The 27837-nt window shown below is 31.1% G+C and overlaps 2 protein-coding genes and 1 non-coding gene across 3 annotated transcripts; 2 read left to right on the plus strand and 1 right to left on the minus strand.

Annotated features, from left to right (window-relative positions):
- The first annotated feature begins 654 nt into the window (after positions 1-654).
- On the plus strand, positions 655-5438 carry LOC107453242 (uncharacterized). Its single transcript, XR_011636574.1, has 2 exons — positions 655-762; positions 2562-5438. It is a non-coding gene; the product is annotated as an uncharacterized protein (transcript).
- An 811-nt stretch (positions 5439-6249) lies between these two features.
- Positions 6250-22774, minus strand: LOC107453232 (monocarboxylate transporter 12-like). Its single transcript, XM_071179657.1, has 7 exons — positions 20384-22774; positions 18345-18488; positions 15639-15908; positions 12925-13244; positions 9378-10768; positions 7531-7818; positions 6250-6582 (listed from the first exon to the last, which is right to left on the minus strand). Exons 1-5 carry the CDS (start codon positions 20577-20579, stop codon positions 10478-10480), a joined length of 1221 nt encoding a protein of 406 aa, XP_071035758.1. The 5' UTR covers positions 20580-22774; the 3' UTR covers positions 6250-6582; positions 7531-7818; positions 9378-10477.
- A 1005-nt stretch (positions 22775-23779) lies between these two features.
- LOC107453233 (oocyte zinc finger protein XlCOF6-like) lies at positions 23780-24646 on the plus strand. Its single transcript, XM_016069971.1, has one exon. It carries the CDS (start codon positions 23780-23782, stop codon positions 24644-24646), a length of 867 nt encoding a protein of 288 aa, XP_015925457.1.
- Positions 24647-27837: the final 3191 nt, after the last annotated feature.

Consider the following 27837-nt stretch of genomic DNA (forward strand, 5'->3'; position numbering starts at 1 on the left):
GAATTTTTTTTTTCCTTTTAATTTTTATGAAACTTTGAAACTGCATATTTTGATAAATCAGTCTTTTTTTTCTTTTTAGCCATCCTTACAATGATTTGTTTCGCTTTGGCTATATTAATAGAAACTATTTTTTTTTTCGAATATAATCATGTGAACTAATGAAGCAGTTATTTCTTTCCGTTCTTAAATTTTCTAATTATTATTTTTTTTAATTAATGTTGCATATTTCTTTTTCTTTATACACACACATATATATAAGGTATAACTGTCTTTCTTGCTTAACTCATGGACGCGAGTATAATAACCACCCTTTATATGTGTTTTTAGAGTCCTTGTTTTAACGGGGGGGGGGGAGGCAATTGAATTCTCCCATTATTAAATTAAAAATGTGCACAGTATTTTTTTTTAAATTTAAAAGCTGTCATGGTTAATAATAAAAACATATGAAACATTAAGATGAGACTTTGTGTACTTAACTTATTAAATACTTATTTACAAACGAAAATTTATCCGTCAAAATACGGACTTATTTAACTTGTAGCGCCATTCCATCAATATCAGAGTAGTGCTAATTTTGGAATTTTCTTAGAGTGAGTATATCGAAATAAAACTTAACAATTACAGAAATAGGCAGCTGAAAGCGTTTATGCAGCTGCAAATCAATCCATCAATTGATAGTTAGTTGTTGTTCTTATCAGAGTTTCGAGATCCATTTATGTTTTTGCATCTATTTTCTATTCATAATAAATGCTTTTTTTATTGGTAATTAATTTAACTACTACTTATCAGTTTTGTTGATTCAAAAACTTACCGCACAATTAGTGATTATGTTTCAGTATTATTACAAAACCTCATACCTATAATATTTAGCTAAAAATAGTTAATATTTCTAACTTAAATGTTAAAATTTTTATTTAATTATTACAAACAAATCATCGGGGGATAGACATAGCTATTTTTATTCTACCTCAACATTCTAATGAATTTTAAGGACAAAGAGACAATTTATTAATTAGATATCCAATGAAGAGGTTATTTGAAGTTACATATTCTCCTGGAACGGGTCTTTTTTCAATACTGATATGAACCAACTACGTAATCAAATTGTTTGTACAACCCTTGTATTCAAATAAAAATTTAATAGTGATTTTAATCATTATCTAAATCAAGGGTACCCAGAATATTCAATCTTCTTTCGGCGGAACCCTGACCTTATAAATAAAGTTAATTAAGATCATTATGAGCATTATAACCTGTAGAATAGTTTTAAAATATTTAATTAGAGGATGAAGATTTTCTATCTTTTAATCACTAATAATCTTAAATTAGGCTTTATGTCCAACACAGTTAAATTTACCATCCTTGTGATATATCTAGTCCAGTTATGAATTTGTTTTTGATGTATATGCAGTAGCTCGAAATGTATTAAAAAAAGTCGAATTATGCTTTTTCTTTGAAATGAGAACTTTAAAGAACTGCAATAAATGTTAAGGAAACATATTTCTTTATTAAAGAATTAAGTTATTTTATTTTGATTTCAAAAGTGTGATCGGAAATACTAATGCAATATTTTATAAATGCTTGTTCTTTTCATAATTTGTTCAGTGTATTGTTAAAAATATTATATTTTATTTTAAAAAATTCAATTTATATTTCATTGACTTTTCACTTGAAAAGTTTTACAAAGGCAACCAAAGGATTAAATAAATTGTGAATTATAGGTTAGATCTAAATATAAGCAGAGTGTTTAAAACTTACCACTATAAAAAGTATATTACAAGAAGTACTAACTCGCAGAACCCCTTTAACTCTTCACCTTAACTTAAAGGTTGTGCGGAACACCATTTGGAAACCCTGCTTTAGCAATAATTCATACAGTTTGCTTTGTAGTGTTCATATTCAGTGTCTTAAAATTATAGCAAAAAGAGGTTCTTTAACCTTTCTTTTATTTATTTTTTTACCAGTTGAAAATAAAACCTTCTTTCACTCCAAAAAAGCTCAAAGTGCTTTCGATCCCTGAGATCTATGAAATTTAAAGACTTGATAAAAAATAACAATAATGTTGTTCAGTTTTATAAGACTTAAATATTATCTTCCCTATGAAATATCAATTTTGAAACTTCTTCCACTATTAATATTTTCTAGAGGATTATTGAAAAAAAATTTTTTTTATTATTTAAAGATCTTTTAAATTAGTAAGTACCCTTTAGGAAAAAGGCGAACTTGGTACATATCATGGCAAGCCTGTTCTTGCCAGATTGACAATTTTATGAAACTACTAAACTAATGCCACAATAATGTTCACAAGTATTGAATCCTCAGTACTTTTGTACATTTGGTACAAAGATACAAAGAACAATTACTTTAAACAAAATGAATTAGATCATTTTTATCTGATATGAAGTTGGTTTCAAAGGAAGTTGAATTGTAAAATTTATTAATAATCACTGATATCTCACAATTTTTTGAAACTTTTTCAGAGTCCAAAATTTTACCTTAAAATATTGATATAATTAGACACAAAATACACTAATACTACTTTTTTTCTTCTTTTTTTTTAGATTATAAATGACATTACATTACTTGGTTATAATTAAGAGTTAGCTTTCTTCCAATACTCTGTGTAGAAAACCAGGAGCTATTGCGTAACATCTCCAGCTTAAAGTCAATGAACTTAGCGATGGAAACAAATAGACTAATTGGCAGACTCTTCTTTGAAGAATCAGAGTAAATTTAAATCCTTTTTTTTTTTACTGCTCTACTTAATCAGTTGCCAGTATGTCACAAACCACAGAGGATGAGTCAGAGCCTCTAGGCCAAACTAAACTTAAGTTATGTACTCTCTGTAATAAAAGTTTCTCTTGCTTAAAGAGACATGAAATTGTTCATAAAAGGGAAAATCCACATTCCTGTAATATATGCAAGGAGAGATTTTGTCAAAAGGAAGATTTGAAGAAACACTGCCTCGATGTCCATGCTGAAGAAAGATCATATTCTTGTGAAATCTGTAATAAACCTTTTGTGCAAAAATCTAGTTTAAAGGTACATTATCGAGCTGTGCACGCTAAAGAAAAACCCTTTTCTTGCGAAATTTGTAATAAGACTTTCTCATATACAGGAGATGCAAAGAGACATTTCGATACTGTCCATGCTAATGGGCATAACTACTCATGTGAAGTATGCTGTAAGAAATTTTCACGAAAATACAATTTAAAGGTGCATTGTCTTAGTGTCCATGCTAAAGAGGAGCCTTTCTCTTGTGATATTTGCTTTAAAACTTTTTCTTATAAAGGAAATTTAAAAATACACTATGATGCTGTCCATGCTAAAAAGCAGCCGTACTCTTGTGAAAAATGCTGCAAGACATTTTCTTTGAAACACAATCTAAAGATGCATCATCGTACTGTACACGCTAAAGACACACTTCTCGCTTGTGATATGTGTGATAAGACTTTTACGTGTAAAGGAAATTTAACGAAACATCTTTCCTTGAAACACTTAGATGCTGTATGTGCTAATCAGAAGCTATATTCTTATGAGTTTGTCACTTAAAAATAATTGGTTATTTCTGTCTGTGCTTGATAAATACCTTTAAATTTATGTTAAAAGTCATTTTAAAAAAATATGCTTTAACAATATGTTCTCTTAACACTTGTATTAAATAGGAGCCTGTCTCTTGTGACTTCTGTAACAAATTTAAAAATACAATTTGTTAAGTGTAAGCAGGAGGTGACTTACAGAATTTTTCAGAAAAGTTTTAAAAACTTCAACTTAAAAATGAATGATTGTGAGGAGTATAACTTAACCAGAATGAAAAAACTGCATGCATTCCTTTTAGGCAGGGTTGCCAAAAATCTGGATTTTTTTTTTATTGTATTTTTTTATATTTAAATCAGACTTTTGTATATTTTTCATCAAAGCTCTGTTAGTTTATATTGTTAATGCCTGACACTTTTTAAGAAAACAATTCTGTAACAAATTATGCAACAATATTATTCCTAGTTGTATACAATAATTATTACAAACTAATCACGGAAAAAAAGTAAAATCACAATTGTTTTTCTTCAAATTTAATACTTTCTTGAATACTCATAAAAGTATTGAGCTTGAATAAAAACAACATATGAGATAAAAACAAAGACCCAATATCAAATTAAGAATGATTTAATTTAAATCTGGAAACATAAATTATTCTAAATTACTATTGGACAAAAAGGACTTTTTGACATTCTATTCCAAAAACTGCATGTTTAGTAAATTTTATAAATATTTGTATTTAAATAAATATAAAGCTAAATTGATATAATTGAAATATGTTTTTTTTTTTTTATATATATATAAAAATAACAAATTATTTGACATGCAACTAATGGATAGTTATAATTTAAAATTTCACATACTTAAATCCACATTTAATCTTTTTTTTTTCTTTTTTTAGCCTATTTTGAAAATTAATAACAATATAAATGTGTATAATATAAATGTAATACATCACCCTCTCAGTATTTTTCTGATTAAAAATTTTTAATATTAATGACATTAAGTTAAGGTATAATGACATCCACAATCTTAAGAATATATTTAAGCAATATCCTAAATAAAAATAAACAAAAATATTTTTCACGTAAATTAAGGTTTTTTTTTTTTTATTGAAAAAATCAATTGATTATTAATTTAAAAAGATCAAGAAATTTAAGTCATGCCAATCCTGCTTATAGGTAAACTAAATTTTTATGTCAAAATAATTTACTCCATATTAAGCCTAAAAATATTTGTGATTTACAAATATTCCCTTCAGATCTAAAGCATCATTCAACCCTCTATTTTTAATTTCAAGATATTTGATTTAGTATTATAAGTCAAACCCTTGATCCACATTTGCAAAAGCACAACTTTGTGTAGATGTATATAAACATTAGAGAATTCCAGTTATTTCTATTATAGATGGTCTGACTTTTGCTATATCTATGTTTGTACTATATGTTATTTAAATGTTATTGCAACTGATATTTACTATAGCTAAAACATTATCATAGACTCTTCATTTCATCTTTCGTCATATTTATAGACACAATCGTATGTGACAAAAATTTTATTTTGTAACATGCATGTTTCACAAAGTTTTTGAGAAACTATGCTTCAACAACTAGAGATCGTACATTCTTGTTAAAGCTAATTTCTTGTTTATGTAACAGGAACCTACTGTAGGATTTTCACACATAGTCTTTCATGAGTTATTCTTCTATTATTTAATCTAGTGAATTTCTAAAATTAAGTTTTTAATATTGTAGCTTAAGCTTAGCTTGATAGTTATAATTCATTAGTTATGTTTGAGGAAATTATATTAATTTATTTTTGTAGGAAAAAAAATCTTGTTGTATATGATTTATTTAATTGTTTGTGAGGATAAAATTCTAATAAATAAATTTTCATGAGATTGTCTGTTGTTCTAGTGAATTTCTAAAAATAAATTTAAATTATTCTAGTTTATTAATTAACTTAATTTGACAGTTATAACTCATTATGATATGTATATATGATTAAGGGAATTATTACCTTTTTTTATTTTATTTATCAAGAGAAATCTTATGATATGCATTGTGTTCTGTAAGGAACGCCCTTAATATGCATTTTTAGAATCTATACCTAAAATTAAATCAAGGTTTTCACATTGGGGGTTGCAAATAAATATTTAAGCAATGAAAAAACGAAACCGCTATCGAAATCTGACAAATTATAGTACAGGATGCATCCGTAATAAACATCGAAACTGTTTTAATTGAATGCTGAAACTTAAAGGTGATTCTAATAATCGACCTTCAATTCTATGTTTTCTCCATCAAACCTTTCTTGCTTTTTATCACATTCACCCTCTTGTTCAGTGATTTGTCAGATTTCTATTACGGTTTTGCCTTCCCTTGCTTAAATGTTAATTAGAAACCTCGATTGTATGTACTTTTAAGATAAGGTTTCTAAATATACACATTAAGAATGGTCTTTACGGAACACCTTGCGTAATAAAAGATTTTTTTTCATAAATTTATAAATTACTTTTTTGTTTATACTGATGAAATTTTAATAAAAAAATATTTAATACATTCTAATTGAGTTGACAAAACCCAAGTAACGATTAAACTTAACCATTTTAAAAAGATAAGGTACATAATGATCTATAAAATAAAAAAATTTATTGATTTTGCATAATACGTTTAACATTTTAAAATAAAATTATTTCTTTGAATTGGTTAGTATTATTTACTTTTCTTTGAATTAATTCTTATATTTTAACCATTACAATCAAATAACTGAATTTGTCTTGTATCGAAATTCTTAATCTCTGTTAATTCCCTCAATATACAACAGCTCATATTAATTGCATGCCATAACATTGTTTCTTCTTGATGGTGGTTTCTCTCCATCATTCCATATTTTCCGTGCCAAATAGATCTTCCAGTTCTCTTTGAGTGTAACACAATGGCATTGTCAGTGGAACAATGAAGAATAATAATCCTGCAAAAATATTAATTCCTCCCAGAAGCAAAAATAGCTCGTCATAAGAGCCCGCATTGTCTCTAAAATGACCTGGAGGAAAAAAAATTAAATTTTACATTTAAGTCTACCTTAACTTTCGTTAGACAGTCAAAATTAAATGGTGATTATAAACGCAAGTCCAATTATTTCAAAGAACAGCATAACGAGCTGTATTTCTTTTATTGTTTATTTATTATTTGTTGTTAGCTCCCGTGAATGTTTACTCGTGATTTACATAAGTCAGAGATGGCAAGGCTTAGGACAGAATGTATCCACGATTTAAATCGTCCTGCTCAAAACCCCTTTGTTCAAATTATGTCACAATTTTAAAAAAAAATAATGTGAAAAATAAAAGGTTGATTATTGAACAAGAAATAGACAAGTTTTTGTTTTATTAAAAATGTTTATTATTATTTTTAATAGTGTGTTTATTTATCCTTATGCAAAAACATAATTTATCAGTATTAAAAGCATATTTAAGGGATAAGGTATTCACTTTTGTTGTTCAATGATTTATTTAGCTTCAAAAATAATAAATCTTTTCTTATTATATTATCTTTCTTTAATACGTTAAAGCAAATTGTATAAAAAGTATCAAATATTTATGAATACATGTAATTATTATATGTACAATGGTTACACGTATAGAATTTTTACCTTTTACCAATGTTTAAGGTTTTGGACGCTTTAAGACAGTTTTAGTCAGTTTAAGACAGTAAAACCCATGTGTCCAAAACCAGTTTAGGACGTCCAAAACCCCAACTCTGAATAAGTAGTAATACTTCAATTATTTAAAAACATGCTGTGCTTTTTACACCAGATAAGATTTACCAGTTATAAAAAGTGTTCTATGAATGTTAAATGTCAAAGAGAATTTAAGGTATGTGATATCCATAAAGAGATTTCAGTCAGATTTAGAGGGTGTTCGATAAGCTCTCCTACATTATTTATCATATACATTAGCACCTGTGTGTAGAAGAATGGCCCTGATAGACTTACCCATCATTAATGGCATGACTAATGTTAGAAATCCAGCCATGAATCCTGCTCCTCCAATGGCCAAACTCTGTATGTCGTGGTGAACAAACTTGTAAAGTATAACAGGAAAGAGGACCATACCACTTCCGGTAGCCATTCCATATATAAATAAATTTAACATAAATACGTAAAACAGATTTGAGACAGGAAACAGAAGCATGAAAAATCCCTGAAGTAAATACAAAATCATAATGAATGTACTTTCCGAGAGAAACTTCTTGTCAGTGACCCAACCAAAGCAAGTCCTTCCTGTAATGAATCAAATATAATTTTAAAGTTCATATTGCATTTAGTACAAATATTTTTTAAAAAAGTCTGACAATAACTAACAATAGTTGTTGAATCAAGAAGAAAAAAAATCCGAGATTTCTAATTTGTCAGTATATGAAGATATTATGATTTTTAACTAAGTATTATTAAATAGTACACATAAAAAAAATGTCTGACACTAACTAACGATATTTGGTGAATCAAAAAACAAAAATGTCCATCTTTTCTAATGGATCAGATATGGGAAGATGGAGATTATTAACTAACTAAGTACTATTAAATAGTACATATAAGTAAAAAAACTAACACTAACTTACGATATTGGTTGAATCAACAACAAAAAAAATCCGACATTTCTAACTTGTCAGTATCGGATATGGAGATATTAAGATTATTGACTAAGTGTTATTAAATAGAACATGTAAAAAAATGCCTGGCACTAACTAGCAATATTTGTTGGATAAAAAAAAAATCCGATATTTCTTAGGGGTTAGTATTGGATGTAAAGAGATGGATATTATTCATTTGTATTAATTTAATAAATTATTTATAGTTAATAATCATTTATTAACTAAGACAAAAGTGTTAAAACTGATTAATATTGGTTAGTTTTTGGAATTTTTTCCTTAAATTTTCTAGAAATATTGTATGAATTGTTCTGTAACTTTATATTGGGTGCCCTATGATTATTTAGATAAGCTTTAAAGTGAGGTAGGGAACATCGCAAGGATTCGGATTTGCCTAGCAACTCATGGTTGGAAACGTCTTCGTTCGTCGTTAAGTGGTGTTAATACGATGAATTAGACTGGTTCCCTGGCCACCATACTCTCCTGATTTAAGCAACAAGGACTTCGTTTCTTTGGGATGCACTGCAATGCACACAATACCAGTTGATTCCGAAATGGATCTAGTTTAGACAATCGTCTGTACTACGGCGGATATTTAACAGAATCCAGATGTATTTGAGAGAGTGTGCCAGTCCATGGCTCGACGGTGTAACGCATGAATCGCTAGCAATGGTGGAAACTTTGAACATATTTTGTGACACTTTCACATAGTCTTTAACACAGCATATGTAATATCTTTGACAGATAGATATTTCAGATGATTTCAGTCTTTGTTTCTTGTATCTGTCATGCTACTTTCCCATGACATTTAAGACCATGGGTTGCTATGCAATTCTGAATCTTTGCCATGTTCCCTACCTCTCCTTAAAGTTTGCCACAGTAATCCTGGGACACCCTGCATAACGTTTAGTAGGTCATATAATTATCCGCACTTTTTAAAGAAGATAAAGTCATAAGGGGTCACATCTGCCATCTCTTTTACCTTTTAGCGACATCATACTTACTGTGAAACATTTTCACTTTAGTTGCAGGCTATGAGTTTATATGACAAAAAAACTACCAAAATCATCCAAAAAATTAACGTTTCTATGTAATAAAATCAAATAAAAGCGGAAGATATGAACTCGAATCTTTAGTTATAACTACTTTTCATTCATACATTCATACTTTAGTTATACTACTACTACTAACCATTTTTCACTACTGTCACCAGACCTGTCAAAGCACTTATTCTAATTTTGGACCAGTTTTCCAATCCCGAAGCTACCACCAAGGAATTGAGCCAGAATGTCATTTCTTGTTTGATTTCATCATCGCTTGTGAACTGCTTCCCAAATAAAAACGATTTGAGTTTCGTTGAAAATGAAAATTACTTGGTACCTAGAGAGATCTCTCTAAATTTTGGCTTTCAGCTCATCTGTGGCGTGTGATGACCTCTAACTAGTTGCATCTCTTTACGCCCCCGTGGCATGTGAGACCACAACCTCTCCGCTACTAGGGCTGCTTCTCTAACCAGTCAACAACGGACCCACACGTAGGACGCATGTTTTAGTTATGAATGAGTTGAAAGAAAAAGTTACGTAAAAGACAAATCTCATGACGCAAGGAGCGGTTCCAAGCGATTTTCTTTTATTTCCGAAACTGAAAATACTTTCAAATGAAAAACAGTCTACAAATGATGATAATAAACTAAGTTTATTAGTGCTTCTTGTTCTAATAAAAATAATAGAGATGATTTTATGATTTGTGTCTAGCGCGGAATAATGGAATTCCCTTTCAAGATATAGTCGCCCTTAATTTGAAACATTTCGACATAAGGATTGTTTTCCAATTGAATCTCCCATTGCAATACATTAAATATATAAATAGCATGGGATGATGGACTCCTCTTATTAACTGAATAGTGAATCAGAATCTGAAACACTGTGATGTAAAGAATGCTTTCCAAATCAAACCCCATAGCATAGATAAGGATATAAATATCATGGAAGGATGGTCTGATCAATAGAATAGAATATCTCCTGATCGATAGAATAGTCAATCAGAATCTGAAGCAGTGTTTTCCTATTCCATTCCCCATGGAAATACACTAAGAACATGAATAGCACGACATGATGAATACTCATTATCAACAGAATAAGTCAATCAGAATCTGAAGCAGTATGTCATAAAGTTTGTTTTCCGATTCGATTCCCCATGAAAAAACACTAAGGACATCAATAGCGCGAAATGATGGACACTCATTATCAACAGAATAGTCAATCAGAATCTGAAACACTACTGCAAAAATATTATTTACCTATTAAATCCCCTATAGACAATATATTAAGAAGGTAAATAGCATGGAATGATGGAATCCCTTTATCAACAGAATAATCAATTAAAATTTGAAGCACTGCGACATAAATAATCTGATAACTTGTAACACTGATGCATATAATGATGTACATTGGATTTTTGTATAGTAAGATCAACGTCTTGAGGCTTTCCGTGAACGACAACTCATTCAACTTGGCAGAATCATCTGAATGGGTGTCCGAACTCTCGCTGTCTTCTTCCGTGGGCCGGGAGAAAAGTCTGGACTGGAAAAAAGAATTTCATAATTGTAAATTTTTCACGTTTAAAAAAAAATAATACTATTTTTAAGGAGCATTGTTACAAAATTTCAACCATTTGGATATCCTTCATTATTTGTATGTGCATGGTGTTCCTAATCACCACTTTAATATACGGGACAAATAGAAGGAAAAAAGCTTGGCCAACTGCTGATAAAGAGAGTGAGATTCAATGCATCGAAACCTGTGACAATATGCCTAATAACTAAGTCCCGGATTTTGATGACATTTGCATTTTTGGACATTTTTTGTCTTTTAGAGCATTTTTTAAAATTTATAGGGCATTTTTCCTTAAATTTTGGGGCGTATTTTGCATTTTAATGCATTTTTTAAAGTTTTTTGTTAATTTTTTCCAATGTTTACTATTTTTTATCAATTTTCATTATTACACTGGCTTTCAAACAATGAAGAAAATCTATAGAATATTAACAGGTGAAGCAAAATCTTTTCAAATTGAAGAAGAATTGTAAGTAAGTGAGACCGTCTTTATCAAGTACGCACCTATAACATCAGTAGACGTTGAAAGAAGCTTCTGCAGGAATGAAAATTTACTTTCAGACAAGAGACGCTCGTCTACATTTCAAATTATCAAAAAAAATTTAATAATCCAATGTAATTCTGATATTTAGAAATATTATGAGATGGAAGTTGTTATATCCATTAAAGTTTCTATACAAAATAAAAATATTTTGGTGTCAATATATTTTCCTTTTTTTGCTATTTTAGGATATAAAACATATTTTTCAAACTTTAATGAACGTAGAACAAGTATTGCATTGCTTTATATTTTTTAAATGACTCATAATAATTTTAAAGACCAAAATATTTTTTGATTCAATATTTTTACTTTATTTAAGGCATTTTTTGCGTAATTTTTGCATTTTTAAGGGTAAGGGCATTAGTTGAGATTTTTTAGGTCATCAAAATCCGGGCTCTACTAATAACAATTAGATTTCAATTTCATCTATTTGTAACTTAAGACTTTGCAGTATCCACGTAAAGTTGAAGGGGCTGTGATATTCTTAAGAAATTAAAATTATCTCCGTTCAATTAAAGTTCTAATTAAGAAATTCTTCTATAAACATGGAATCCGATTTCAACTAAAAACAACTGATATACTCTTTTATTTAATTTAATACCTTTTTAAAAAAACAAATGAAAACGAGATATTTAAACTTTTTAAATTTTCCTTCACATTCTTTTTGTTCTCTCTAAAAACATTGAATTAATAATAATCTATCTTATAAACTATAGCTGTCTAAATTGGTATTTAATTACGTTTGATTTAGTACTATATGAGTGTGTAAATATTGACAAACTTCAATTTAACCCAGTAATGCTCATAATTTTTTTCTAATCTAAATAAAATATGCTTTAGGGGGCCTGGAAAGTAATGTTATTTCAGTACATTAAATATTCGTTAGTCTTAAAAACCACTTCATTTTTTTCGATTTGGCATTTAAAGGTTGTTTCTAACGTGGGTGAATACATTATTGATTTAAAATAAAATCCTGATAACAAATGTCAAATGCATCGACACGACATTACTTTTCGGTCTCCCTAACAATTAAACATCTAAATTAATAATATTTACTTCATTATTTAATTTAAATTGAAAGATTATACATTGAATTTATTTTCACTCAAGTGCTAACAATTTTCACGTGATAGCAACTTTTATAAAAGTAATTGTGAAAAAAGAATTTGAAATACAATATCATTGATCAGAAATTTTCAAAAACTTAATTTCGGTTAAAAGTATTTTGTAACGAAATTGTTCAAGAATATTATTGTTTTGAAATTATTATTAATAAATGTTTTTTTTTCTGAAAAAAAAAACTCTTTTTAAGGCGGAATTAAAAAATTTTTGTCTTGCAAAGTGGGTGGTGAGACAAAATAAACCTGGAAATTTACATGGACTCAAGTCAGAAAGAAGCAAAGTTTATGTAACAGATAACCCGAGTGTAATACGAGAGTGATACCTAATATTTTAAATAATAATAACTTTATGAAGATTTAAATAATTTTACATAAATTTATCGAAATCGTAGTTTTGTTTTCGTTATGCATCACTGGCGTAACTATTTAGATACCATTGGTTTAAAATGATTTTTTCCCCTCACCTTAAAGAAATTTTTTATTTTGGAAGGTGTTTCAGGCAAATTCTCTATATTTGGTAGACTCAGCGTGCCATCAAATTCGTCAGAACTTATAACAGTGTCGGTGTCAGACAAGTTTAAATTTTCAAGACTTCTAACTTTTTTCAACTTCCAGGGGCATTTTCTTCTAAATGTCATAAACTTCATCTCCTCGATAAGATTGTTCGAAAATCCGGTGATTCCAGACCGATCGATTTTGGGAATTATCATTAGTCTGCTGAGTTGTATAGCTGATTTCAAGGGATGAGCAGCATCATGCTTTTCTGCCTTGTGCATTCTGTCAACTAGAAGGGGAGATTTCGGTCAAAATTTTTGCAAGCGACATCACGGGTGTGCGTCTAACCTGATTTGATGACCCACGCATGACGTCGCTTGTAAGAATCCAATTAGGTATGTAAATTTTTGGTACAAGAGCTATAGTTTCGCTATACCGAGCCCAGCATTGGCTTGTAAGAAAAAGAAAACGAACCGAATTATAGTTCGATTCAGTTCTTAACACAGTGTCAGAAAGACCAAGTTTGAGAGAAATATCGCAAAGTAAAATAAACGTCTCTTCTTTCTCTCTCACTCACTTTTTCGCAACACAAACTGGACAATTTTGAAGCTGCTCTTTGTAACAACGCAAACTAATTTAGATACAGAGTCACGAATTACTAGAGCCCTTGAATTACTAATCTAAAAGTAAACCAGTGAAATTTCTAACTACGTATAAAACTCTAATGATGATGTCACAGTTTTCCATTGTTTACAGTACATTTTAATTGGTTCGAAAATCTCATAATACGATCCAGTGTTTTCCCACAATAATTTCCATATTGGTTTGGTTTGCTTCAGCATAACGTTAATGAAAGTCATAAAACCATTGTTTTCATGTAAAAAGTTTCGTATCCGAAATATAAAGGTATTTACCTGTAATATTTACTTTTTTTTTTATTTTACTCCACTATTATTACGACTATCACTGTTTTCTAAATTTAAAGATAACTTAGAGAGCTGTTTCTTTATTAAAAGGTAATTTTATGATATTACCTCAAAGGGAGAGTAGCAATCGACAACATCTTCCCTTCATCCATCTTCATTCATTCATCTCTCTTCATTCGTTCATCAACCTTCTTCTACCTCAAGATTGAATCGAGTTAGTATGTCTTATATACTAGTGAATTGATATTTAATAGTGGTATTGGTAGTTATGCCACAATACTCCTCCACCAGAATTTTATAAGAGATTGAATTCGATGAACGGATACCACTAGTTGCCGTATTTGTGAAAGACCGGGAGAGCCGTGTTAAGTTCTACGGATTTTGAAGCGCTTGTGGTGAGAGCTGTTCGTTGAGTTTTATCCCTGATAAAATTCTGGTGGGGAATTATTGTAGCGTAACTACCACTATCATTATTAAATATTAATTTACTAGTATATATGACAAGCTAACTTGATTCAATCTTGAAGTAACACTTGATATATGAAGGTTAACATCGTCGATAACACTTTCCCCACATTGATGACCTGCGGAAGTGAAATGAACACACGATGAATGGTCCACATCGAACAGTTGATTTGCTATTTGTGACTACGTCATTATCCTCTTCACGCTATTGCTGTCTCATTTACACACAACTAAATCCTGCATTCACTCGACTGCTAATAGCATCACAGGAGAGACCACACACACAGCCGTGAACTTAATGCAGCTCTCACGACAAACGCTCAAAACCCGGTGAACTTAATACAGCTCCCACCACGAGTGCTCAAAATCCGGTGACCTTAATACAGCTGTCCCGGTCTTTCACAAATACGGCAACTAGTGGAATCCGTTCATCGAATTCCATCCCTGATAAAATTCTGGTGGAGGAGTATTGTGGGGTAACTACCACTACGATTATTAAACATCAATTCACTAATATGTAAGACATGCTAACTAAAATCAATATTGGGGTACCTTTTGATAGATGAAAGTTGGCAAAATCGAATGCTCATTCCCCACAACCTTATTACGCTACATTATAATATATAAACTTATTTGAATTGGTGTCTAAATTTATTAACCCTTTTACGATTATTTTTCGGAGTAAATTACATAAATATGCTATTATAAATTCCGGTTAAAGTGATTTGTTAAATGATTTAGATCTTAACCATCAGCTTCGAGCACATTATGATTCATGCACGAATCGTATTTAATAAAGCATCTTCTCTGGAAAACGAAAATAATAATAAATTACCCCTAATTTGATGTCATAATATACCTTTAGTTTTTAATGTTATTTTTAAAAAATTGATTTCCAGGCAAAAATATTAATATTCACTTACAGATCGTAATAGAATCATAAGAGGAATAGAATCATGTAAAGTTTGTCATACTATTTTACTGATAAATCAGTGATTACGTGGAAAGGTAAACATCCGTCCTTAAATGCGGAAATTTGGTGTATTAACCAGAAGCTATATCTGTCCATTTTTGCTGTTATATTCCGTTCCTTACCTAGATTTGGTTGAGGATTTTCGATTCACCCTTGTGGACTACTTGCTAAATTTCCATATTATACGTGGACTATCAATACCAATTAAATTTGACTAGTGCTAAGAATTATTACGAAGCAATCATCGGGGTCGGTGAGTGGCAGCGAAAAGGAAGCTCAATCCCCTAGAAAATACAGATAATGACACTATAAACTATACTTAATTCTTCATATTTTTGAGGATCCTTTATCCATAGTGGTTCGCGCAACATCAAGCTTAGTGGCAAAACATGCAGAGTAATTCCAGCCAAAATCAAAAATGTTCCAGCAAGACCATAATGCTTCACGAGATAGTTAATTAAAAAAGGCAGGGTCATGCTTCCGACACAGCCACCAGAAATTGATATACCGGCTGCTGTAGCTCGATATTTCACAAAGTATTCATTCACAGACACTCTGAAAAGGGTATTAGACAATGAACAACCTAAACCTGAAATAAAATACTATCATCAAAGAAGTTAAATGAACCAGTTAACCATAAAACAGTTTGCTGCAGAAAATAGTATGTGATTTCTGTGTTTTTATTGTAGTTATTGTACGCTATGGCTATGGCACATAAAGAGAAAGAATCGTAGGCTTAAGGGTTGTTTTTTTTAGAACTAGTAAACCAAATTTTCAAATTTTGCCCCTAAGTTACAACTTTCTATCAAATTTCCGTTTTTTCATTAACTTGCAAATTTCAAATTAGATGGTTGGTTGACTCTAATACCACTTGCCACACGAACAAGCCTGCTTGGTGAAACCGAGCAAATTTATGGCAGATTGTGCGATTCTTGTTTTTCAGTGGCGCTATCTATGGCTGAGAATTCGACTTCTGCCACACCATACGTCACACCTGTTTATAAGGCAGGCCCATTCATGCATTCATTCATTCATCCACAGATCGTAATTTTGACCTAAATCAGAGAACGATCGATCTCCAATCCAGTATCCCCAGCGGTATTGATTTGTTATGGGAACATGGAGGACTTTGCGACTCGACAGAATTTTGACGTGCATCAGTCACCAACCACACGGGGAGCCTTCGGCCGGCGGGGTTCGAACCCACGAACTCTCGGACATGGGCCCAGCGCCCTACCGACCAGCAAAATTAGATAATCCTGGGGAATGTTTTTTTTCTGTTTTCTGCTGCACGAGATTTTTGAACGTATCTTAGATATTTTTGAATTGCTAATGTCATATCTGCAACCATTTTCTCTCTGCAAATTACAGTTTTCATGCAATTTAAAATGTTATATTCCTAACCACGATATTTTTTAATTTTACTCGAGTAAATACTCCCCAATTATCTGTTGCATAGGAAGTGGTAGGAAAAAGGCGGTAGTCTTCTTCTTTATTAGCACTACAGGCCAAGGCTTTCTCCGTTTACTTCCCTCATACGGTTCGATTTACTGCAAAATTACTCCACCACTTTATTCCCAACACTCTCAATTCCTTCTTTACGCTACCCAGCCATCTCGTAGGCGGTCTGCCTCTTCTTATTGTACCCTCGGTCTTTCAGAAAGTCCGTTTTTGGCTGAAATGTGTTCCTACCATGTGTCCCAACCCAGCGTCAAATGAGCCCCAATCATCCGAACTTGTAGGACTTATTTACTCATAAAATGTTAGGTTATTTATATTTATCATTTATTTCATGATTATATTAACTTCTCCAGAAGTTTTTCTTTTCCATTAACAGCTTTAAAAATTGGCCGAAGAATCTTTCTTTCAAAAATGAGCAATCTATTTTCTTTATATTTATTGATTTTCCAGTGTTCGTAACCGCAACCATACAAGACAATTTCGACTTTAATTGGTTCCTCTGTCCAAAATAACATATATATTTGCAAACTAAAGTAACTTCAGCTCCTAACTTCAGCTTTAATATTATTATTGTTGGTAATAAGTGATCAGTGCGCGTGGTTAGGCCACTTGCACTGAGATAAATTAAAGTAAAATAATTTACGTTTTTTTGCTAAAAAGAAAAGAAATAATTAATTAATAAATAAAACATTGTAAAATTAAAATGCCAGCCATAAAATAACAATTAACAACATTTAATAAAAAAATAAGAAGATTAAATAAATGCTACATAAAAAGCCAGGCCGAAAATGCNCCGATATAGGCGTTAAATCGATATGTCGCGATATATCGATTTATAGCCCAGTCCTAGTCATAACTAATAGAGGAACTCGCCAAATGGAAGAGCGGGTTCCCAGAAAATGTTCGTTAATCGTTACACTGGCGCAGGTCGCTGCAAGTGTACCTATGGACTTAAACTATATAGGGCTTGAATTTATTTTAATTTTATTAACTACAGCCTTGCTGTCTAGCTAAACAAAATTATTATAGTACATTCTGTAATGTAATAGTATTAAGTATAATAGTACAGCAGTATAGTATTGTAATAGTATATGAGAAATAATAACTATGACAATCCTTTTAAAAATTAAGTGAAAAAAAGCTCAACACATTAGGGATAGCAAATTTAAATTTTACCGGAAAGTGAACAAAACTTCTTTCAAATTATGACCAATTACCATTGAGGTTAATATGGGAAAGGGAGGAATTAAAATCATCTGAAACAAATATGTTTGGGGATGAGACTTAAATACAATTCCCGGTTAAAGATGAATGTATTCCTTTCCTATGGGACAAATAAATTGGATTAGATCTTGCTCTCTTTTAACCTCAATAACAAATGGTCACAGTTATGAGACATTTTTTTCTAGATAGAATATACTAATTAGCAACTCCTAATGTATATATATATTTTTTTACTTCATTTTTTCATAATAATTTGAACAATTTAGATATTAAGGATGGTCGTTGTTGAACATCTTGTGCATAAAATCCTTGGGAAAAAATAGATTTTTTGATTACCTACCATAAAGTCCTCCCCAAAAAGCGGCCATCCATATAATGTCAGGAGCAACAAAGCAAAGAGCCACACCTATTGTTCCAATCAATCCTCCCCAGAAAGTTGCACTTCTTACACCGTAGCGTTGACCAACTATTCCAACAAAAGGACCTTTAATATTAAAAACAAAACTGTGTAAAATCATTGTTAGGTTTATTTAATTGTATTGTTTTCCATAGTCTCGGCCGTTAATGTATATTTAAAAAATCTGAGGGATAAGAGTTATCGACAATACCAATCTTCTTCTATCAAGAGGTGCCCAAAGATTGAATCGAGTTAGTACGTCTTACATACTAGTCATATACTATACTACACGTCTTATATACTTGTCATATAATATACTACACGTCTACTTCACTGAGCGGCTTACATACTAGTCATATATATACTATACTACACGTCTTATATAAAAGTTACTACCAGAATTTTATCAGGGATAGAATTCGAAGAACGGATACCATTAAGTTGCTGTATTTGCGAAAGATCAGGAGAGCTGTGTTAAGTTCACCGAGTTCTGAGCGTTTGTCATGAGAACTGTTCATGGCTGTGTGCGTTCTCCTTTGTTGCTATTAGCAGTCGAATGTGTGCGGTTGTGTGTAAATAAGATTGAGAAGCAATAGCGGAGGAGGAAGCAGTGACAAATAGCAAGTCAACTTTTCAATGTGAACCATCCATCGAAGTAAGCGTGATCATATCACGTCCACAGGTCAAAAAATGTGAGGATATATATTATCATCAAAGTTAATCTTCTTCTATCAATAGGTACCCCAAGATTGATTCGACCGAGCACGTCTTATACACTAGTGAATTGATGTTTAATAAATGTAGTGGTAGTTACGCCACAGATCCATTTCGAAATTAAAACTAAAAGACATAAACATCAGGAAATTAAAATTAATATTTGACAAGCTCAGTCGAAGAAGCAAGTGACATTTTAGTAAGTAAATGAGCTTTAAAATTTATAAGTTACTCGTTTTTATTACTTCGCCCAATCTTTATGTATTTAGCGTATTATAACACATAAAATTTTTGATGGTATATTTATTTGACTCTAATTCTTTTTCAAAGGAGGATTTTTAAATTTTTTTTTCAATTAATACAATTTTGTTAGAAATGCTAAAATTAATATACATATATTTAGGCTTTCATTCATGAAATAAAATTACAGCATCCTCAATTTGGAACAAACTGGCACCAACTTTTATCTCTCCCTGCTCTCTAAAAATCCTCCAGTCGATTCAGAAGTAGTGTGAGCTCAACAATCGGGAAGTCGATATTTAATCGGCATTTATCGCTTCTGTCAAGAATTCGGTAATCATTGGTTTGGGAGAAAAAATTTTAAATTGAACAGATTGTGGTCAAAATGTACGTCATTTCGTTCGTTATCTAGAAGTATGTCTACAGCTGAATAAGAGTATTTTTTATTAGTTTCAATGCAAAAATTACCTATAGCTGTTGAAACACATAAAGTATTTCCATATCCTCATTAAAAATTAGCAGATTCATGCAAAAATGACCTTTTTAATTTCGAAAAATGTACAAAGAACTGCTTTTGAACGTGGTAAATTAAACGATTATGATTAATTACGCGATCCTAATTTTTTTTCTATTAATATATGTTACCACTTCCTAAATTTCCGGAGTTGAACAGCCTATCCACACTCAGTGGATATACAGCTTTTTTCATTTTCAACTTTTTAGCCTTGACTAGAGAACGCATGTTTAAAGAACCAGGTCACATTCATCTTCGAGAAGAAATTTTTTAAAGCGAACCTAATCAACATTTGCGCGATATGAAGGGAAAAACCACGAAAGCCTCTCATAGTTATCCAGATACCAATGGACCTCTTATCTATCTTTACGAAAGTATAATTTGCATTAGCAATGTAATAATCTCTTCGGGAAGGGACACTGTAAAATATAACCTTCTATTTCTGTGAATCGTTCACATCTTTAAACTGTCTCCGCTGTAAGTATTTTATTATAATTTAGCTAAAGCTCCTTACCAGATAAACATCGTACAGCATTCATAACTGCAAAAGGTATTGTGGCTTCTTGTCTAGACGCATTGTAATAGTTCAATATTTCCACATATAAAATTCCAACACTTCGATAATGTCCAGAGAGAATGAAATTTATAAAAAATGATGAAACTGCTACAATCCAAGCGAAACCTTTGTCTGGTACTTCCACGTTTAACATTTTCGGGAGCAGTTTCAGACGCTATATCATTTTAATGTGATAAAAAAATAATTTTTGATTACTCTATGAAAACTCACACAGAAACAATCACCAAAATCAAAAGTAAACAGACTAAAATAATGTTTATACTAAACCATTCAGGACGGGTATGTAACAATTATAGAATTATTTTGTTGTCATACTTATGCGCGCAACTTTACCAGAAAACATTTCAAACAACAACAAAAAATCGAGCTTCAGCTTGCGAGACCGATAAATGACTTTTATTACAGTATTTTTGTACCCTCCTCCATTTTGTCACAAAATGTCATAATCGCCATACTCCCTCCCTCTTTTGTCACTTGTCATGCAATATTACATAAAGATATATTAGCTTAGACACACACAAAACTTGTTTTAGATCATATTTCAATTGCTTAAAGTCCTGTAGTTGACTGATTGTTAAGACACGGCTGGCTCCCAGCCGAACACCGAAGTCATGCATCACTGGCTGCGGTCAGTGTGCTGGTGGATGACCACTCGAATCAGTCTGCGGAGGACAGACTTACGCTTACGGTATTTTTTTTTTCGTAAAAGTGTTCTAACTTAAAGTGCTCATCTTCGCGCTCAGATGAGCTAATAGAGCGAAATATTTTGCAGTGGGTCAAAATTATGATGACATGTCTTCTGATCATCCTCAGGGATGTTTCCCACGTCGTTGCCAGTAGCCCATTGTATCACAATTTCCCTCCTATCCTCCAAACGAGACATGATTATTGGAAAACCTCTTGTGTTCTAAACAAATTTTGGCTATTAACTTAAGCGAGAAGCATAATGTTTAAATGTTACGCGTAAGAAGAATATCGCATGAATGCGTCGCTGATTACGCGCACTGCGGGGAACTCAGGAAACAATACGTCTGAAGATGAGGGAGCCAGGAAAAGAAAGAAGTCCTTATCCCCCTTGTAGTGCACAAAGTAATACCTAAACACAGTAGAAAACTCTTTTAGTCATTAGTATTTCATTATTTTAAAAATCAAATTAGCCTCGAAATTATTAAACTAATCCTATTGCAACAAAATAAAGATACTTTTCTATGAATGGTTGACAATGTAAAACTACGCGAAGATGGCGCTAGGGCTTAAAATTCGTCGTAAGACTTCCGGTATACTTTTTCCGACTGATTTTTACGCCTAATCTTGAAAAAAAAACGCATCATCCAATATTATCATACTTGTAGTGTTTACAATATAACATGTTCTTTCAATCTAATTTTCAACGAAACAAACAACAAATGAATTCGGAAAACTCAGCAAGCTTGTTATGATGCTAACCAAAAAATAACAGTGTTCAGTGTTATTTTACACAAATATAGCCAACCAAGGGATAACCCTCAAAACATGGCTAACTTTACACTTTATTTATGCTGCGACATTATTCTTTTTTAAAATTTGTTTTTGGCTCACGATTTGTTAGAATTTATAAATTACAGATAACTCTTGTGAATTGTAAAATTACGAGTAAATTTAAACACAAGTCACAATAGTAAATCTTCCTAAAATATTGAACCTGTTCACACATCGCCTCGTAAACAAGACATATGCGGAGGGATACAACGGAAGTTTTCTAAATTTCTTCCAGTTTTAGGAAGCTTGTTATTGTTTACATTCAACCAACCATTCATATAGTTTTTTTATTCGCTGTTTGAATGGATGAACCACAAATAAACTTGTCATGCTTGTTTTCTATTGGTGATGAAAATGGTCTACAGATGCCGTGGAGCAGAACTCTTTACCTATGGCAACACTTCGCATGCTTTTATCATTAGCGTGTGGAGAGTCATAGGAGAAAGAACTACGTTAATTTGTCTTGATTTTTCCAATAGATTAAAACATTTTCAACTAGAAAACTGAATGGTGTTTTCTACACTTGGGTGAACTCCAAGCTCTTTCTGTCTATACTTCCGGTGTATTTTGAAGCCATTTGGCTCACAACGTGATCATTATGTTTTTAGACTCTTGAATAGTTTCTTTTATGTATGTATTTGTTACCTGATTTATTATTTGTGTTTAAAGAAAATCGTCATTTGAAGACCTGCATTTCAAGACGTAAGAATCGTCATTTGAAAAAAAAAGAAAAAGAATCTTTATAAGACACTTCTTACCCAGTCACCAATATACCAACTTTGAAATATAAATAAAAACGATAATTCATAAAATGAATCCTAATTCTAATCCTGCTTAGGGCATGGATGTTTCTTTCTGCGTGTTCTATGTCCTTTCTCCTTCGTGTGAATGTGACTCGCCCTATAAACGGGTTGTCGTTGTGTAACGTGCGCGACGCTGCTCCACCGCAGTGGCTTAAGCCACTGGGTAACGAGAAGAGAGAAGCAGTTCTGTGGCCAATTAGACAAATACCAAGTGCCCGCCATTAAAAAAAAAAGATTAAGAAAGAGGAGAATATTACAATCCTCTTTGGGTTTCCCGCAGTGGACTGATCTTTAAGACTCAATTCCCAGCAGATCACCGAAGTCAAGCATCACTAGCTGCGGTCAGTGTGCGGGTGGGTGACCACTTGGATTGGTCTGCATAGGGACCGAGGGTATGCGGTATTGGTCATCGTTAAACTGTTCTACCTATGCTCGACTTCACGTCCAGGTCATCGGGCTACCGAATCAGGGGTACCGTCCCCTCTGCAGAGGATAAAAATTGTGATGGCATGTCTTCGGATCATCCTCAGGGATGTTTTCCAGACCATCACCAATAGCCCATTGTGGAGCTCTAGTGCGACGTAAATGAACTACAATAACAACAACAACTACTCTTTGGGGAGTTGTGGAGTTAATGAAATTCGCGCATACGAATGCAGCTCGTCTTACATACGCACGTGCGTCCGGGACAATCGGATTCAATTTGAGTGCGTTCCGCACGCACACAACAGTTGGATCAACGAGAATGATCCGAGAATAATTTTTCAATGAAATTTAAGAACATAACCGTGCAAAAACAAAAAATCAAAAGCGTTTGTAATCAAAAGAAAAACCATAAAAAATAAATATTAGCAAAAGCTTCAATTGTTCATTTACTTAGTTATTTTGCTCGTTGAAAATCTTAGAGTTTTTTTACTTTGGAAATAGTTGAATCGGGGTCCCGTTGAATCCAATTTTAAGCTATTTAACAAATAATCTATGTTTTTATGTATACCTTATAAAAAGCTTCAGTATGAGTGCAAACCATACTAATAGTAAAAAGATATTTTCTTGTAGTACATGTGATAAAACTTGCACAAGTAAAAGTTCTTTAATTGATCATAATGCTACTGATCATGATGAAGTTGAATTACATAGTTCCTACAATACAAATAAAAAATCACTCTCTTGTAGCATGTGTAACAAAACATTATCTTCTATGCATTCTCTGAAAAGGCATTGTCTTACCCATACAAATGAAAGGTCTTTTGTTTGTACTATATGTAATAAGAGTTATAAATATAAAAGGACTTTAACTGCTCATTGTGTTACTCACACTAAAAATAATAATCTGCACTCTTGTTGCATATGTAATAAGTCATTTAGAAAGAAAAAGTGCCTTAGAATACACTACCTCTTTCATACTAATGAAAAACCCTACTCGTGTAGCATATGTAACAAGAAATTCAGGTTAGAAAGTGGTTTAACTCTACATGAAATTGTTCATACATCTGTAGAACCACAAAAGGGAGTTATAACTACTAGCAGTGTTCACTGTACAAATAATAGTCCTTATACTTGTGGTGTATGCTTTAAAAGATTTACATTCAAAAATAATTTGAAGAGACATTACCGTGTTCATACTGATGAAAAACCTTTTTCTTGTAGTTTATGTAATAAGGGCTTTTCTCGAAAGTGTTATTTAAGTACTCATTATTTAATACATACGAAGGAGAAGCCTTTTTCTTGTACTGTTTGTAATAAAAGTTTCACCCGCAAGTGTCATTTAATAGATCATAATCGTGTTCATACTAAAGAAAAACCTTTTTCTTGTGGCTTGTGTGATAAAAAGTATACAAAAAGAAGTACTTTGGCTCTACATACTCTTAAACATATTTAATGAATCTTTTGTGAAATTGGAGATATTTCCGTATCGTGATCTGTGGAGCCAACTATAATCGCCTAGGTGCTAAATAGATTTTAAACTTGAAATTTAAAATTGAAAAAAAAAAACATGTAGATCTTAGGTTATGGGTTATATTATGGGGAGAGTAGATATTGTCAATGTCAACCTTCATCTCTGAAAAGGTACCCCAACATAGAATCGAGTTAACATGTCTTATATACTAGTGAATTGGAATTGCTATTTTGTAGTGGTAGGCACACTAGAATATCATTCGAGTTAGTCCCTTTCTGTGATGTTTTTTTTTTTTATTAAGTTCCTCACGGGCCAATGCCTGGAAATTGCAAAGACTTGGCGATTATTCTGCCACAGATCACGATACGGAAATCTTCCTGTGAGATTTTTAACTGAGGCTAGTGAAGCTCACTCTGGATTGTTAAAGTGTCGAAAACATTGCATTTAAAAAAAGTTATACAAGTTCCATTTGTATTAATCATAGACATAAAGTTTAAAAATTACAATTTCCTCTTTTTATTTTATTTTTATAATTGGCAAATAAACATCTTAGTGTCAATAAAATTAGTCAAGCTTTTATTTGTTAAAGAAAATATCAGTTTGGAATATTACATATGAAACTTTTTCACTAAGTCAAAAATTCAGCTAAAATTTTCATAAGAAAATTGTGAATTTGATTCGTGTTATTTAGACTGAATGGTCGAGTCGAATTCAGTGAAAATGTATCCTAAGTAACTCAAAATAATATTTCTAATATTTTTTGTTAATGTTATAATTTGTTTTACTTATAGATTTATTTCAAGTATTGACAAAATAATCTAATTTTTTATATATATATATATTTATCTTACATGGCTAAAAAGGTCTTATTTTTTCAATATTATTATCCGAGGCCTGAAATATCAAGTGAGTGAGCAGTCATAATTATAAACACCTAAATAAACATATTTACAAATTTCTGAACAAATATTCTTTTCTCATATGAACAATGAAGAGTTGAAGCAAATAGAATTAATATGGATGAAATAAAAGGTTAACTATAAACAGTTCATAAAAACAAACTGTTCTATGTTATTGTTACATTGACTTATAAAATTATACTGGTTTAATAATAATTTAGAGCTATATTTTAGTTTTTAATGATGCTCTATAATTACTCTGGGAGAGAGATTAGTTATATAAATGAAGATTGGCCATCTATGCTTTTCTTTTTCTCATTTTATTTAGTTTTTTTTATTCATTTTACAACTTAATGTTAAAATTAAGGTGTTTCAAGTTTATGTATGAATAAAGTAAGGTGTTATGAGTTTATGTATGAATAATATGTTATGCCTTCAAACACTGAAGTTTATAATTTGGTTTACATAAAATCATTATATGTTTAATGTTTGTAAATCATAGGTTTCATCGATGTCTATGTTACACATTTGTGAACTTCATTTTAAAAAGAAGTATCAATATACATACAAGGATAGAATAAAATATAAAAATATCTATTGTGCCAGCTTTGTGTTCTCAAATTGTGAAGCAATGTGTAAAAAAACTGTTTGCAGCATTCTGGAGTTGGCAAACACAATGAGCAAGATGTGTGCCTTCTAGTTATTATTTAATAAAGAATGAACTGGATTGTTAAAGGGCAGATTGTTTACATATTAAAAGCAGAAGTAATTTTGAGTATTTTCCTTTGGCTATGTCTCACAAAACTCCTTTACTGTCAAATTATTTTCATTATTTACATATTAAAAGCTGGAGTAATTTTGAGTGTGTTCCATTGGTTATGTCTCACAAAACTCTCCTTTACTGTCAAATTGTTTTCATTATTGTTTACATGTTAAAAGCTGAAATAATTTTGAGTGTGTTCCATTGGCTATGTCTCACAAAACTCTCCTTTACTGTCAAATTATTTTCATTATTGTTTATATATTAAAATGAATGTGGAGTAATTTTGAGTGTCTTCCATTGGCTATGCCTCACAAAACTCTCCTTTACTGTCAAATTATTGTTTACGTATTAAAAGCTGAAGTAATTTTGAGTGTCTTCCATTGGCTATGTCTCACAAAACTCTCCTTTACTGTCAAACTATTTTCATTAACTGAACAAGTAGAATTTTTGTAATTTCAAATGATGTAAGTTTTGATTATGAAATAACAAAAAATAACCAGAGCCATTAAAAATCATTTTAATTCAAAACTTTATCCAATTTGATTGAATTTTTAAATTCGTAAAGTAAAGCATTCCAGCTAGGCCAAAGGTGGTTAGGGCTCCACAATTTTGGGACCAACAGTATTAAATTCATAAAAAATTTAATCTTTTTATGTTGCAATTTTATTTTTGTGTTACATATTTATCAATTTGTAATTGTTTAAAATTTTTATTTGAATTTGTATCACTCTCTCTTTAAAACTTTCTAGTTTCTAAGCTAGAAATATGAAAATTCTGCTAAAATGTGTTTTACATTGCCTAGAGTCATTAAATACAACACTAGGCAAATTAAAATTTTACTGTAATTTTGCAGTCAGGTGTAAATAATTTGTGCAGTTGCTATGCAATAAAATATTTGTTAATATTAAATTATTTTTGATTAACCATTTTTTATGCATGTTTATTAAATTTTTATATTTTGGTTTTCAGTTATATTTAATTTTAGTTATTAGTTTTCAATAAAGGCTTTTATTAAGAAGTAGACAATAAATAGTTCTTTAAATGTTCAGCTTTATTTAAGAAATTCGATCTTGGGTCTGGATAAATTGCTGATTCAAGTATATAAAATCAAAAAAGGCTTATGTGAGTTCTTTTCTATTTTTATAAGAGAATTCTTAAAGCAAGATTAACAATTATAATAGTCTTGAACATCTATGATGATTTTTTTTTTTTGAAAATCAACGACATTGGTAATAATATGTACTAATTCCTGAATTTACCAGTTACCATTTCTGCAAACACTGTTGTTTTATTCATGTATAGGTATCATGTAACTAACCTATGTATAGGTATTTTAATTAGTCTGTTTGTTTTTTTTCAAAAATATACTTTAAAAATATGAATCCACAAATAATAAATAACAATAATTTAAAGTTGTTAACTTTGTTTTGCTATTGTTTATTGACGATTTCTGAAGCTTTTAGTACTGCTTAACCCTTTATATCTACCTACAGGTCAAAATGATCTGAGTA

Source organism: Parasteatoda tepidariorum, chromosome 4, assembly GCF_043381705.1.
Source record: "Parasteatoda tepidariorum isolate YZ-2023 chromosome 4, CAS_Ptep_4.0, whole genome shotgun sequence".
Taxonomy (NCBI): domain Eukaryota; kingdom Metazoa; phylum Arthropoda; class Arachnida; order Araneae; family Theridiidae; genus Parasteatoda; species Parasteatoda tepidariorum.

Bases quoted from the DNA above. Each gene is read 5' to 3' on its own strand.
- LOC107453232 (XM_071179657.1), bottom strand. From the start codon at position 20,579: ATGTTAAACGTGGAAGTACCAGACAAAGGTTTCGCTTGGATTGTAGCA. The intron at 15,909-18,344 runs GTAGGTAATCAA...ATTTTATTTCAG, and splicing joins TTTTTGGGGAGGACTTTATG to GTTTAGGTTGTTCATTGTCT. The intron at 10,769-12,924 runs GTGAGGGGAAAA...TCTTTTTTCCAG, and splicing joins AAATAAAAAATTTCTTTAAG to TCCAGACTTTTCTCCCGGCC.
- LOC107453233 (XM_016069971.1), top strand. From the start codon at position 23,780: ATGAGTGCAAACCATACTAATAGTAAAAAGATATTTTCTTGTAGTACA.